Source organism: Chaetodon trifascialis, chromosome 8 (genome assembly GCF_039877785.1).
Source record: "Chaetodon trifascialis isolate fChaTrf1 chromosome 8, fChaTrf1.hap1, whole genome shotgun sequence".
Taxonomy (NCBI): Eukaryota; Metazoa; Chordata; class Actinopteri; order Chaetodontiformes; family Chaetodontidae; genus Chaetodon; species Chaetodon trifascialis.
In genome coordinates this window covers 16,827,818-16,844,151 of record NC_092063.1, presented here as the reverse complement: position 1 = coordinate 16,844,151, position 16,334 = coordinate 16,827,818, and the positions used below count along the sequence as shown (strand labels likewise).

At 42.5% G+C, this 16,334-nt stretch overlaps 1 protein-coding gene across 2 annotated transcripts in view; it reads left to right on the top strand.

Moving 5' to 3' along the window:
- Nucleotides 1–16,334, top strand: part of LOC139334703 (TOX high mobility group box family member 2-like) — an 80,837-nt gene that overhangs the window by 61,123 nt on the left and 3,380 nt on the right. For both annotated transcript variants that reach the window (XM_070967793.1, XM_070967794.1), the window contains 3 exons: nucleotides 11,135–11,365; nucleotides 13,759–13,839; nucleotides 15,924–16,322. In XM_070967793.1, the coding sequence (XP_070823894.1) occupies nucleotides 11,135–11,365; nucleotides 13,759–13,839; nucleotides 15,924–16,322 (711 nt within the window). The remainder of the gene's footprint in view (nucleotides 1–11,134; nucleotides 11,366–13,758; nucleotides 13,840–15,923; nucleotides 16,323–16,334) is intronic.

The window sequence follows — 16,334 nt, the reverse complement described above, 5'->3', positions numbered from 1 at the left end:
ACAGCTGACTTTCTGGGATCATCATGTACAAGGGTAAACAATTAGGAATGGCAAAAACAGATTTCAGTGGTGATCAAAATACATCTGGAAAACAATATCTCATGTTGTCACATTAGTTACGGGCCATTGACGCCGCAAAGGAGAACGTGATGACATGCAAGAGGACAGCAGAGTGAAGAGTTGGCAATACTCACAGTGATTAGCTGATTAATCAATTAGTCAGTCAACTGAAAATATTCTCTGGTTCCAGTTTTGCAAATGAAAGACTTTGCTGCTTTTCTTTGTTCTTATGGTTCTGCATTGAATACCTTTGGGATTTGAATTGTTGGTTTTACAAAACAAGCAAGTTAAAGATGTCTGTGATGGGCTTTTTTTTCCCTATTTTCTGACATTTTGTAGATCAGATTATTTATTGATTAGTTGAAAAAGATAATCCACAGTTTCATCAGCCTCAAATCCTTTGAGCTCCCTCATCCGGGCAGAGTTGAAACACAAGCAGGGAAAAGCAGCCTCAGCACGGCAGCTAACAGAGCGGGACTCACCCTCTGAGGGACCCGCGGGTGACGAGACATGTTTACATTTACCACGCTGGTTGCGAACAAACCCGGCACCCTGACTCGCTACAAGTAGGAGAATCCCACACTGCCCACTTAAAAGGGGGCCTCGGCTGCCTCCTTTGAGGGATCAGCGTGGTGACTCGTCCTCCTCGCCACCACCGCAACGCTAATTAGGCCCACCACAAAGCCAGCCTGTGGGGATAATGTCCCATTATTAGAGTCATTTGTTTCAATTAACCGCTCTGTGATTCTACAATAGCACAGCGCAGCCCAGTGCAAAGAGGCCATTACTCTCGCCCAAGGAACCACTGAGGTTTGGGAAAAGAGTGTTTGTAAGAGGTTTATGGATACCTGCTCCTGCCAGCGGTGATGCTGCCAGGCTCCACATACTGCCCAGTCACTGATGAGTTGTTTCAGCACCCAGGGAGAGCGGAGCAGTCCTTATTCACATCTTATCTAGAGCTGTTAAAGACTGTTACTGGCTTTGTTAGGCCGACGTGCCAGCGGCAGCCGTGACTGGAGGCGTCACGTCTTCAGCTCGTCAATGCGATATCTCAGAAACGCCTGCAAGAATTTCGTTCCATCTGACACAAACGTCCTCTTGGACTCAAGGATGAACTGATTCGATTTGCTGGTCAAAGGTCACTGAGACCTCACAAAGCCTGTTTTTGCCCATAACTCAATAATTCATATGCTAATTATGACAAAATTTCACACAAATGTCTCAAAGGATAAAATGATGAAGTGATGACATTTTCTATCCAAAAGGTCAAAGGTCAACTTCACTGTGATGTCATAATGTAATGTCATAACTCAGAAACAAAAGGGTAGATTGTGACCGTATTTCACATTTGGTCAGATTCTGATTTGATGACACTAATCTCGGTGTCCACATTCAAACTGTGCTGATCGAAGATGTGTGTGAAGCATCTGCGTTTTGCAATTTGTAGCTTCTTTGCAGCGGCATCCATATTTGAAGTATTTTAGCTCTTTGGTTCTGCTGATATTGATCTGATTGTTGTTGTACCATGCTATGAAGCTCTTCATCAGTCCTTTGTAAATATGGTCTCTAAGTGAAGACAGCATTGGAATCATGCATGTCAATATGGTCATAATTTCCATTTCACCAAAAAATACACTTAATACCTTTTATCAAAGTCTTCACTGCATGTATTATATGAGTCTGGGCAGACATGGATGTAAAGTGCAGCTTGAGAGGGTGACAGAGGTGAACAGCCTGAGGCAGTGTTTCTAGGTGTTTCTGAAATTTGGGAATTTTTGTGCACTTCACTGAGAACTGATTGAAGATTAGTAAAAGGACTGTTGACTTGAGCGTGGACCACTGAGAACTATAGGCGGTTCTCGTTCCCTTTTACACACTGAGAGCATTGTGGTTGACTGAATTACTATTCTACTACCGTATACTTAGGCTGCTCTTGTCATTTTTAGACTGCAATCAGGTTACTTTCTGAGCTTTGGGCAGCAGGCTCTCTTTTTCTCTTTTCAGGTCATGCATTGCTCTTGTACCTCTAAAGTCCTTGTCTTACATTTGACAAGCTTTGTTTGTGTGTTTTCATTTTCACATTAGTAGACAAAGAAAGATTTTTTTGGACAACGACCCCCCTCCCTAGTTCCTTTATAGCCTCCAATATGCGACCCTTGATGAGCGCAGTTTGCACTGTTTATGAACACTTTAATGCTGCTTTCTTGTGGTCACAGCTGAACGAGCCTACCGGTTGCAGGTTGCATGAGGCATGAACGTGAGAGAGATCATGACTGTCGCTGCCGGATGTAAGAAGAAGATCAGATGTGTTTGTGTAAATGGCTTTGATGACAGTTCACTTTTTCCTGATCGTTTGCAGGTTGTTTTTAGCAGCTGTGAGCTTCACTGTAAACTACCTCAATGTTTTTGGACATTTAACAGCAGTAGTACAAAGACGCTTATCAACTTCAAATGCTCCCAAACACAATATTTCAGAGCACTTTTAGGTCCTTTCACCACTAGATAATGGAAACTTCGATTGTTACCAAGAGGTTGCTGCCCTGTGATGCTTCTGTTGCCAGGCTCTCTCATTGGCTTTCTCCCCCCGCTGCGCAGATGTTTACAAAGAGACATCACCAGCTCACATTAAAGGGTTCAAGTTGTCCCCTCGGGCTGTTGCTATGGAAATAACCCTGCTATGGTCGCTCATTCCTGTTTGATTAATTGTTTTTTCCTTTCTGTGCTGTTGCCCCTACAAAGACCTCATCATGGGAACATTTCATCTTGAAAACAAACGACAGGAAAAGCTCAATATGTCCAAATCGGTTTTATTCTCTCCACCTGCTTTGTGGACATTTTGTGGATGTTCTGTGGTGATAAAAGTCTTAGACACTGTATATGTAGAGTGTTAATGTTGATAAAGCTGTGCCTGTGGAGCCTTACAATCATAAAGACTGTGTTTTTATTTCGTTTCCCAGACTTACCTGGACTAAAGATAAGCATTTTGCCTTTTCGCCCTCCTAAATTGCACTGTGCTGTGCTGAGCTACAGCAACCCACTGGGGCCAATTAGGATGCCAGCAGAGCCAGGAAGTGCATAGCAGATGCTTTTGCCACTATTTATTAAAATCCAATCTGCGGGGGCCCCTCCAACAGCTCGTTAAACTACCGTTAATCTAATTAGCTCTCACTTGCCACTGTTTTCACCACATTACCAAATACAAGGGCCTCGACTTCGCAATTTAGGGTGATTAAGTAGGTCCAGTGCTGTTAGGCAGTGCTCGTAGGGAGGAACTCCTCAGAGCTGTCAATCATTTTCCTGAGTCGGATAAATCATGCAGCTTAGTTCAGCAGCGGCTTTGGGCTTGATTTTGATATATAGTATCTGCAATGGGAATATTGGTTGGAATCAAATCCACATTGCCAGCTCAGTAGTGCAAGCCTGCATGTCTGAAAACACTAATCAAATACTCCACATCAGAAAGACCTTGTATATTTGTAATGGCATGGTATCAGAACTGGATACAAATTCTATAATGGGCTCTTTATGGATCAGGTCTATGCGTCTCCCATTGATGTCCTTTCATGTCATTTAGATCACAGCCATGAATCTGCACTTCCGCTTCATTATTGTTTTGGCGGGACCATAGTTTTATTTGATGAGTGCTGCTTTCTGGACAAGTGCCTGGTTCTACTCAGAGATCTGTGCGGTGGCGCTGATGTGCAGTCCAGCTCATTGCTTACAGATGGGCAGGCTGACATGGAGCAGTAATCTCTTCCAGATGAGGAGGGCACAGTTTGTATTTTAAGGTATGTTTGAATCCATCAAGCCTTTGTGGTGTACTAGGTGGTGGGAAAACAAAATGACAAGACAAACACAGGGGTGATTGTAAAATAATTGACAGGTAGTAGGAGATAAGAAGGATTTATAGGAACTGTGGTTTAAGTTGATGATCACACATTGTGTGATGTTCATACAGGTTGTAAGAATGTGTTTTAACAAGCATCTTGGATTCCATTCATGGCATCTACAGGCAGTCTTAGTTTTGAGAAGGTTGAATCATTCAGATCTCAAACAGCTTTGTTTACATTCTCATCCTGCCTGCCAACATTTTTAAGGCCACAATCTTGACAGCATTGCACACAGGGGCACTTTGAAATGTTAGGTGAAACCAATATCTAAATAACAACTAAATGCATGTAATAAAAACCAAAATGTAAGCCCACATGATCCCGCAGCCTAATTATGGAAACTTAACAAAGACTTGCTTGCTCTCTCTCATAAGCCACTCCAGCATTTATTCTCTCCTGCTCCCAAATCATCTGATCATACAGTCAGGTAGAGAAAAGCTGTAATTCATTTTAAAAACATGATGTCTTCTGGAAAAACTTTGGAGAGTATTCATCATTCATCATACGTTCCTGCACTCCTTACATGCTGCAGCTAACAACTGGATGGATGATTCAGTTGACAAACATGTTTTCACGTGTTTAAACCAGCTGACTTTGCAGCCACCCATGAAAGATGACTGGATGAAAGAAGATTTTTTTGTTCTGATATTTTTGTCACACCACACAATCATCAGGAACCCACTTTCTCCTTAAGGCTGCGAGTTACAGCTGGTAGGGAAAATTGCAGAAAAATTATATATGGCATCTTGAAATTACATTATTCTCACTGCTGCTTCTCTAACCATGGCCATTTATCTATTTATAAACCCACAAAGGCTTAGAGTCTGTAACAGCTGCACTAAGCTGCACTTCTCTCCAGTATGCTTGTATGGAGCGGTCCGTGCCTGTGCTGTTGAAGAGATTTATGCTGCTGTACCACATATGTGGTTTTTTTTATGAATATCATTATTTAATTTCCTCAATCAGAGTCTCCATGATATAAGATCATAAGAATGTATACTAGATACAGTAGCCTGAACCACCTGAACATTATGTGCCATGGTTCATTGGAGCTTTTGATCCTCTCACCAGGGAAGATATTACTCTAAAGTCATTAGATGAGATCCATTTACATTGAGACTAATGTTGATGCAATGTTGAATCTTTGAAACAGCTACTATCGGTATTTTTATATTAACAATGGTTCACATGACTTCTTGCATCTGAAAGTGGTTTCTCGGAGTGGCAAATCCATTAAGTGTTTTTCACCAAACAGGTCATCATAGCTCTAAGGAGCAAAGTAGCGTCTTTCATTGTTGTAGTCTTCTGGTCTAGTTCTCTCTCATTACTCCCATCGACATCGTTTCTGGTGCAGCAGGCAGCCTCGGCTGTAAAGCTCTGAAAACCTGCTCCGCACAGGCAACGGGGGCAGAGTTAGCAACTAGCTGGTGAACATAGTGGCGCTTTTAGCAGCTTAAGAGCCAGACATTTACCTCAGAAGCTGGTGGAGACTAAAGCGGAGCTTAAAAGAGAGTGAATTTTGGACTTAGATTCATCAAGTGGATAGAAACTGAAAAAAAAAACAAAAACACATGCTCGCACAGCTTAAAACAATTAAGTATCGGTATCAAGGCCAGTCTGGACATATTTTAAAGGATTGGTATCGGCTAAGAAAAAGCACAACTTCTTCAGTCCATTCTTAAGACAGCATTTAGGCACTTCAGCACTGAAAACAACAATCTTAAAAGTGGTCTTGTTATTGAAAAGTCTCCTTGTTAAAACTACTTTTCCTGGCTTTTTTCAAGTCAGGCCTCAATCAAAGACCGTTTCACTAAAAATCTTTTTATTGATGTTTTTGAGCTGCTGTTTTAAAGAGCCTCTTCTGTATCACCATCAGCTGCTGAGTAGCATTTCTTCTCATTCTTCAGACTTTTCCCTGCAAAGACTAGCATGTAAAAATGTGTCTATCATGTATTCTATGTCGATGCTTGCTTGCACACAAACTGCATATTACACCGAAAGCCACTGCTGTGTGTGTTTTTCCATTGTACAGTTGTTTGGCTTGAAATCAATGGAAGCGGCATTCAGATTTGATTAAGTGCCGTGCCCAGCATCTGCATCATGCTTCGGTATAATGACCATCACCGTAAAGAGAGAGTGCATCTGTGCATCACCTCTGAGCAGTTCCTGTGTGCTTTTATGGCCTTTTGAAATCGATATGCCATGCAGCACTCTCCACTTTGTTGCCCAGTGTGTATGATGATGATGATGATGATGATGCATATATTCAGGAGGCTGTGATTTGACAAAAACTCTCCCATACAATTACCTGGTTTTATTGTCTAATTTTCATGTCTCTTTTACTCTGTCGCTCTCTGCATCTGCGCCTGTCCTTTTTGTTATCGACCCTCCTCTCTCTACATCACTCCACCTCCCCCCTCCTCCTTTTATCTGCTCTCTCTACATCAACTCTCTCTCTCTTTTCCTTTGCATCTCTCCACTCCTCTCTCACTCTCTCTCCCACTTCCTCATTCTCCCTCCTTCTTTCTATCTCTCGCTCTGTCTCTGCTGTTTTGATAGTGACGCAGTTATCAGGCTGTCAATTCTAATCTTGTCTTGCCAGTGCAGTGCTGTCCATTCAGAATTACAGCTTCCCCCTCCTCCCTATCTCTCTCCCCGTGTCCACCACCCGTTCCATCTCTCTTTCCCCCCTCCCTCTCTCTCTGTCAGACAACAGGAATGCTGATGGGATGAGTGAGCTAAGGCTGACACTACAGTTCAATCTTTTGCTTGTAAACTATAAAGCTGTGTGCAAAATATATTTAGACTCAACTGCTCTGTGCAAGACATGGTGGTCTCACCTAGCAACAGCCATGTGCTGTTTTTGGCCGTCTCTACATTGTGGTCTTTAAAATATAGATGAAGTGAAAATGTCTTTATTTTTTTCAACATCACTGTTGATCTGCCCTGTAAATGGGCAGCATGTCCTCTTGTGTAGAGAAAAGACTAAATATTATTTATTCTTATATCTTCTGGTCTCATGGTCGCAGTACCTCAGTACTTTCTATGTACAGACCAAAAAGTGTATGTAGCACGAAGTGTTGAAAACTATCGTGTTCTAAAAACTGATATCAAAGATTTACTTACTATCATCTTTACTTTAACTGTGATTAGAAAGGTTCAAATTAAAATGTTGCCAATTTTAGATAAAAGTGTATTAAGACAAAGTTCCTGAAAAAACATTAAAAACCTTCAACATTTGGCTTTTTCTCTTACAGGATATGTATGACAAATATTTTCTAAGTAAAGCATTGAAAAATTATTGTTTGATATCACATATAGTGTGGTGTATTATGTATAGCTGCAGTATTTATGTCTCTAGAAGCACACAGTCTGTAAATGGCCCTTTGACTGAAACATTCACTTTATTGTTCCACCTTTTGCACGCGGAATAAATGGATTCTTGCTTCTTCAGACATTTTTCTATGAGATGGCAATGTTCGGATTGGCCTCTTAATTCACCTTCGTTGTCACTTTTTTCTGTCATTTGACTTGCACGCTAAAGCTTAAGCTCCAGAAGAAGAAGACAACGACCTAAAGCAGACGTCTGTGCATGTTCACTGCAGTAATAATAATAATAATAATGTAATAACTGAAATTCATCATTCATATTTATTAAGAAATGAGCCTGTTCCTCAGTGACTTGGAAGCTAAAGGGAAATGTTCAGATTTATATTTGTTGACATGTTTGGAGGGCATACATGTGTTTTTCTTATTACTGTGGATGTCTGGCCAAACAGACAAAATTACTTCATGTCAAATCACGATATCTCCAGCACAGTGTTGTAGGACATGAGATAAATGTCCAGCAGTCTCACGTATGAATGGTAAACGTCAGGAACCAGTGTCAGCACATCATCAGAATCAAAGAGCTACTTTACAGACTCAACACTTCACATCAACAGTCACATGGGGAGAAATCCATCGTAGAGGATGACCAGATACCAATCTCTCCACTGACAGTATCAGAAAATAGGCCAGAAAGCAGTGCCGCCACAGGATGTTGTGTTATGAATAAGGGATGTGACTCTCTTTTTCTCAGCTGACAACAACAGCTGTCATAATCATCACTTTTCTCTGCACCTGAATGAGAAAACCAAAGAAAATAAGCTCGTTATTACAGAGTGGATGTGTGGTGGATATTTGTTTAGCCACCATCAATGACTTGTAAAACCACTCGGATGAATGTGTTTGTGATTAAGGCAAAGAGGAAGAAATAAAAGTCATCTGTGGTCCTCGTATTTGAGTAATTTTATCCACATGAAATTACTCAGATGTAACATGTGAAATCAGCTGTCTGCACTTTGTTGTGGTTATGGAAACTCCACTGAGCCACTGCAAAAATCCCCTCCAACAAGCAACTATTAATCTTGAGACCTTACAGCATCTTCACTAAAATCTGCAGATTTCTAAAAATCAGGCAGCTGTAAAACCTAATTTGACCTGAAATCTAGTGAAACAAAGACTTTATAAGAGCAATAAAATTGAAGAAATTCAAGATAAATGATCGGGAAACAAGATTATTTGTCTTTTTAGTGTGACAAATGTGGAATTATTATGCTTATTTTAATGTGGATTTATACATTTGCAGTGAAAGCTGTGTCTGTCTACTTGTTGCAGCCAGGTAGTTCACATTTCACTCCTGTTTTTTGTCGGCTCGAGCCCAAAAATAGATCTAGATATACGTTAAGTCAAATCAAAGCCAGTGTCATATTCTAGTGAAAATGTTTCTTGGTCAAATATTGTCTTCCTGTCAGACATTATTCTGACTTTTTCAAATTGCCTTTTTCAATGAAGTTCACACCCACTTTTTCTTTTTTGAGGGTATTCTGGGAAATGTAGGAAGATGTTAATTAGACAGGGTGAGAGAAAATGAAAGCACGTGAAAAAGTCCAGATTACATCTGAAGGTGGATTTGTCCTCTTACGGTTACTGAAGGAAGACGATGAACACTTTCAGTGAGTGGAGTTTTGGTTTTATTGTACTCTTTTTGGTTTTATTGTACTCTTTTTCAAAGTATGTTCATTCATTTTTCATCTGTATTCTTTCCAGTCTTTCATTGATATTTCATCTTCCTCTGCCGGCCTCCAATAAATTCACAAACATGAGTCTTGTACAATGAGAGAGGAAAATAAATAAAGAAATGGAAGAATATGCCCCTTGTTCTCCTGGTTGATTGCATGTAGCTGCAAGCTATTGAGTGTCATCACTCTCTCCTCTCTGTGAACACATGTGAATTTTCCTGGAGATTATTTAGCCTTCTTTTTTCCCCATTTTGTCATTCCATTAGCTCTACCTTCAGTTTATTCTATTTTCACTTCAAAGGCTCGGGTGGAACAGATGTCGTTTCAAATGCCTGTCTTCTGCCTCATTGCCTAAAAGTGAGGGATGATTATTTTTTAATGAAACCAGGCATACTCGCACAAAAAAATTACCTGTAAGCTGTGAAATAGACAAGCAACACTTTCACATAACCCTGAATGAGAACATCCATTCATTTCCGCACACCACAAAAGCCATTTTGAAGTTTTTCTTTAGCTGCCAAATGTGCTCCTGGACCTTGAATTTTGATTAGTTAATTTCATGCTGTGTGGAATACAGTGTGCTGTTTGGCTGCGAATGCTTTGCTGAAACAATGCGATTTTCAAAGGCAGTCATTTCCTGTTTTCCAATTGACAGTTAAAGGGGAGAACATGGCTGTTGCTTAATCCCGTGATAAGTATGCATTAGATGGATGTGAACGTCTTTAAATGTCCTCAAGTTGCTGTTTGATACTCGCGCAGGGACAAATCTTTTTCATGGTTTGTTCTCCCCTCCTGCTGAGTTTCAACATTGAAACCCAGGATCAGGGGATCATGAAAGAGAACAAAGCTGTTTAAATTTTCTAAAATGCAACCTGATGAAATAAAAACTGTTTGCCAGAAAAAAAAAAAAAAGAGTTCGCTCTCACTTCACTCGAAGTCCCTAACAGCATTTGAGTAACCCCTCAACCGTAAATAGTGCACATAAATATTCCTCATTTGATATAATGCCAATGTATATCATTATATATTCAGTATGTCATTATATCTTCTATTATATGGATGGAAATTGGATTGTTTTTTCCTGCCTTCACAGCAACCAAGATTTCAGGTTAACTGATGTTCTGCCGATACTAATGGCAACATCAAGCCGTCACTTCTTCCTGGCCGTCCTCCCTCTGCTGCACCTCCTCTCCCTCTTTCTTCACATCTCTCTCTCTCACTCCCCACTCCCTCTCCTCTCCCTCCTTCTCCCGTGCTTGATGTGTTCTCTCCTCAGCAAAGAAGGCAATTTCCATATAGAATCGCAACCAGGATCAGGTGACCTGGATTTGACTCCCCGTCAAAGCCCCTGCACGGAAAATGAAAATGTATTCATGTGTATTGGATCGAGTGTATCACACAGATGTGAGCGGTTTTTGCCTCCTGAAAATGTAGTGAGACTGCAGTGTGTTATTGTTGACAAACCACCTGGGTACGTGATGTGAAAAATATAGATTTAATCCTTTTTTTTATGGCTGCCTCAGAAAGTGGAATTGAATTCTTTGTGATCTACATGGAGACAAAATAAAGATTGAAAGAAAACCAGAAAGTATCCACCAATCCAGCGATTTCACGATGAAGTCTTGCCAATGTGAAACCAACTGGAACAGCTGCCAATGAGAGTTCAATTAGCCCAGGACTCCCCCCACCCTCTCCCATGTTTGGCCAGTTTCTCCTGAACCGCACCTCCCTTCCCTCCTCCCGCACCCCAGAGGCTAACCTGTCTCACTGACGTCCTGTTAGTCTTCATTCACCCATGTCCGTAAATTGATCTGTTTTCTCTTCTCGGAACATGCTGCTGCTGCTGCTCTTCGCAGAACTCTCCTGCCTTCACCCTCTGTCCAGCGTTTATTGAATGTTCTATGTGTCTATTTCTTTTATGCCACGCGACATGTGCACAGTGGTTAATGGTTATTTAACCTTGAAAATATCACCATGCAGATGCATCATGCCATAAATGCATTAAACAATGAAATACTTCGCTCTGTAGCAGCTGCAGCAAAAGACTCATTGTCATCGTCTGATTTATGACCAGCAGTGTCTCTTTTTCCCTCGTCCCTCCACCCCTCTTTCTGCCTCCAGATAAGCAGTGAGAAGCGGCCCTCTGCAGAAATGATGAAGCCCAAACCCAAACCTCAAAAGAAGAAGAAGAAGAAGGACCCCAACGAGCCACAGAAACCTGTGTCGGCCTATGCGCTCTTCTTCAGAGACACCCAGGCGGCTATCAAGGGCCAAAACCCCAACGCCACCTTCGGGGACGTCTCCAAGATCGTGGCCTCCATGTGGGACAGCCTAGGAGAGGAACAGAAGCAGGTACAAAATATGAGGGTCTGGTATATTGGAAACAATAGAGTGGCCAGGAATCTCTAGTAGATTCAGTCATATTAATGCACATTTTCACTGCTTACACTAAAATGAAAATGCACATATACATACACACACACACACACATTGGCACAAACACACACAGTCACATGCACGCATTCTGGTCCAGCCAGTAGATGGCATGTGTGCTGCAGCAGGCGAGCAGCCTTTCCCTGGCATTATGTGCTGTGTAATTACCAGAACATTGCTGTGAGATACAGCTCACCTTAATGAGCTACTTCTTCTCTTTCTAAAGATAATCCATCCGTTTATCCCCACTCCCCTGACTCTCATAAAAATGATTTTCTTTCTAAATTTAATTCTAGCAGAGGGGAGGAGGAGGGATGGGGTAGTATTCCGTGCAACAGCAGCCCGTAAAACAGTCTGAGACTAACAAAGTTGGACATTTTACAGGCACGAAATGGTCAATATGGGAAAAGCACGAATGCACACGGGGAGAATTCAGGAGTCTAGAACTGATGCAGTTATGCAGTGTGTAAATACTCTCATACCCACGTGCTAGTGCAGCCCTGCAAAAGCAAACAATCAGATATGAATACACCCAAGGTGACGCACCAACTGTCACAGTGCAAAGGCGTCCTCTGAGTTTTTCTTAGCAGCGCAGTGTCCATCAAGCCAAAAGAGGATTTTCCAAAAATATAGTTGTAAAAGTGAAAATCACCTCTTTGCCAAAATGAAACTCCCACAAAGCTCCAGGCGCAGGTACGCTCCACACTTCCTGTGTCCCTCCAGCCTCCATAGCTGATGCCTCCACACCATGCATCTTCATTGGCCCTCTGACAAGCAGGGATGTGAGAACTTCTCATTTCCTCTCTTTATTTATATCTCTCGCCTGCTATTTTGATCGTGCCTAGAATACAGAATTAGTGATCCCCCCCCCCCCCCCAACTATCGTCTCGTCCTTGGATATAGCTGAAGGGCATCTTGGCTATCCAGGAAGAGCAGTCTATTGTTTTTGTTGCTATTTAATGTCATCTCCAGCTCAGCAGTAATAGGTAGGAAATGCTAATGATGACAGAGTTATAGGAGGTCATAATGTTTTTCCTCATGGGTATTCAACACCAAGAAACCACAGTTGTTAGTTTCTTTTGCTATTAGCAATTCTCTTGGGATGAGGCAGGTTTGATTTTCAAGAAAGGATTCTGTGTAAAGGCAGCGTAGTATATGATGTGTATTTAAAGGCACTAAAACTGTTTGTTGTTGGTTTGGAGCATCAGCTCTGTGCTACACAGAAAGAGGATTGAGTGAAAGCAAATGTGTCCATAGCGCAGGGCATCGAAAACCGACACATAATAAAAGCTGGCATCATTAAATTCGTAATAATGTATTTTTCATCAAATATTTACTTAAATCGAAAATCAGGCAAAGTTCTTTTATGCAGGCGACATTTAGCATTTGAGAAGTTTGGCGTATAAACAAGAAAACATGTTTATACCCTCAGAGTTAGGTATTAATAAAAAAATTCTGTTTGGTATCAGCACCAGAGGTCACAAGAGCACTAATATAAAAATCGTCAATGCCCAGCTCTACATCAAAAGCACAATGTATACTGTAAATCCTTTGGTTTTCTTCTTCCCAGCATGCTTCTCTCTCCTTTTGTTTTGCATAATGGACATGATATTTGCCTATAGCCCGTATAGCTAATAGGCCCATTTTCACACACTCCACATCCTACACGGACAATACCTGCAAAAAATACCTATGTGCAAAAACACGTATCCTTATGCTCTCACAAAGCCACATTCTTTATGCAAACCAGCTAAGTTCATTCAAACACATAGCAGCAGCAGCAGCAGCAGCAGCAGCAGCAGCAGCAGCAGCAGTTAACTGTGTGACAACAGACGTTCATACATCACTGAAACAACATGGAAGGCAGTTTCAAACAAAAGTCAAACACAGGCAGGGACTGTATCCTAATGTGCCAAATGACAACAACCATTCTGGTGTATCACTAATGTCAGTATGCTGATATGAGTGTTATTGTGGAGCTAAAGGGAGAGAGAGAGGAGTTCCACTTCATTTCTTTAGGTGGATTGGAATAGAAATGATGTGCTGCTACAATAGAGGGAGACACATTGAGATGAGGGAGTTTTAGTGCGGTGATGAGGAAATAGAGGTGTTCTGTACCATTGGCTCTGATGGAAAGGGAAACATTAAGGACTTGTGTGTGCGTGTGTGCATGATGTGTTTAAGAAAGTGTTAGATAAAAGGCGTGTGTGTGAGTGTATTCAGAGACAGACCTGTGTGTCTGCACATTTATGAGCATGTCAACCTCTCCTCTCACCCGAAGCCTCTTGTTTTGATGTTTTTTTTCTTCACAGGGGTACAAGAGGAAAACCGAGGCGGCTAAGAAAGAGTACCTGAAAGCCTTGGCCGCGTACCGAGCAAGTCTGGTTTCCAAGGTAACGCTTATGACACACAGGCCCTGGCTAAGACTGATGATGGATTGGATGGAAAATCCCTGCTAATGGCCTGGGCGGGGCTTCTTTGGAGTGAGGTGGTGGTGGTGGTGGTGGTGGAGGTGGAGTGGGTGGGGGCATCTGATGCAAAAAGAGCAGGCCATATTTGGAACAATACCTGATTTCCATAGGGTGCAGATGTTGGGGGTTGGTGATTGTAGTTGGTATGGTGATATAGTTGGGGGAGGGCCAGTTGTAGCACACGAGCATATGGCCATAACATGTAATAGAGATGGAGGATGGAAAGTGATTGCTCTCTCGTGTGCTTTACAGTCCCTGGTCTTCTTTATACGTATCTTCAGAAAATACAAACCCTACATTTATCCTTCACCAACACACACCTGTGTCATGCATTAGATCGTCAATTTCCTGCATCTCATCATCTACAACAGGAAATACATCAAAATTAGTGCAGGCAATCGTAGGATTTCCTGCTGTTTCCACCTCTGACACCGTCCTGCAAATTCAGGTCTGTGACATCCCTTTCGCCCTGTGAATGACGATGTCTTGCATACACCGGCGTAGTAGCACGGAGAATAAAGAAAGGCAAGGAGGAGGGCTGTGGATTGCATTGTTTAGTGCCGTCTTGTATTAACAACACACAATGTAGTGTGGGGAAGATTCCTTTTGTCATTCCATTTGTTCTGCAGGCAAACAGCCTCATTTCTCTGCCTGGCCTCCTGCATATATGTGTGAGTGTGTGCGTGCGCGCGTGCGTGTGCATGTGTGTGTGTGTGTGTGTGTGTGTGTGTGTGTGTGTGTGTGTGTGTGTGTGTGTGTGTGTGTGTGTGTGTGTGTGTGTGTGTGTGTGTGTGTGTGTCTCTACTTTTCTCATCTATCTGTCAAGGTGTCTATTGATCATTACCTCGGCCCCAGCTCTATTCATACAAATGGGCTCCATTACCTTCTAATCAACACTGATGGTTGGAGATGAGCAATCTGACAGCTCATCATAGGGGCCTGGAGAGGGTGGGGTGGGGATGGAGGTGGAGGTGGGGTATTTTGTGGGTGTGGGCACCTGCTCAGAGTCATACTGTCCAAAGTGAGAAGAGGTGAAGTTTGGGGGATTTTGGTTTGGAGTTTGGTGTTTGTCCTTTAAAGCACTGCATCCCTTTTCAGCCTCCACCCTGTTTCCCCATCCGTACGCCCGTGTGTCTGCGTGTGTGTGAAAGTGTTGCAAAATAATTAGTGGAAGCTGTCAGGCCAAGGACGGAGTGAAAATTAAATATATAGAGTCTCATTACTCGGTGAATATCAACATGCTGGGAAAGATTTGCTGTTAGGAGATTTGATTGTCAACTGTCCTGTTAAAACTGGATGGGAAAGCAGCTCTGTAGTGAAACAGCTGTTGAGAATTTGGACAGTGCTGAGGAGGCAGTGGGGGAACATTGTTTTTTGTCATCCTGTGTGTTTTTCTCAAATAAAGCTAATTATGCCTGTTTATCATGATAGCATTGACTCACAACCTCTGTTGCATAGATTTGGCTTGTAGGAGTTCAACCTTTCCAAAAAACCTACAATTGTAACGTAATCTAGTTAAACATTTCGGGGAATACACTTATCTACTGTCTATTGAATATGAAGCTGAGGCCAGGAGCTTAGCTTAGCTTAGCATAAAAACTGGAAACATGGGGAAACAGCTAGTTCTGACAACCCACTCATCTATCTCAAGAAAGGGAAAAGGAATAATTCCTTTAAAAAGACAGGAAGTTGTCCCCTGGAAATCCCTGCAGCTGTTGTAGTAATCCACTTCCTTTTCAACTTGGCTGACTTAGCTGCTGTGTAATAAGACCCAGCTTGACCAATAGCAGAATTTGCCTTTAAGATAGAGGTCTGGCCTGAAGTTTTGTCTGAAGTGTAATGGAGGCTGCTATTAAAAAGTGAGAGCAGAGATGTGCTGTGGTCAGGGTTTGATGAATGGTGATTGATGTGTTATTGTGATGTGATGAGGGTTTCAGCTCCAGGTTACATGTCTGTAATTTAGAGAATGATCGCAGTGATTAAAATTCTCTCTTATTCCTCCACAGACTTACAATGACCCTGAACCAAAAAGTGCCCAGCAGACCAGCCAGCCCTCCCACCTGCTGCCCCCAAAGCAGCCCCTGTACAGCGTGCCCCCCCAGCCCTCCTCACCCTACCTGGGCCCGCCGGGCTCCTTCCCCTTGTCAGACCTCCAGAGCTATGCCGGCCCACCCCGCCACACCCTGGCCCCGACCCTCAGCCAATCCCAGATGCTGCCGCCCAGCATGAGTGCCTCTCCCCCAGCTCCCTTCCAGATCAGCCCTCCTCTGCACCCCCACGCCCAGCTCTCCCTGCACCAGAGCTCCCTGCTCAACCAGCCAATCCGCATGCAGCAGTCGCAGCCAATCATCTCACACCAAATGGGGCTCCAGGCGCCTCTGCATTCCCCTCCTCTCAGCCAACAGGTCGGTCCTTAT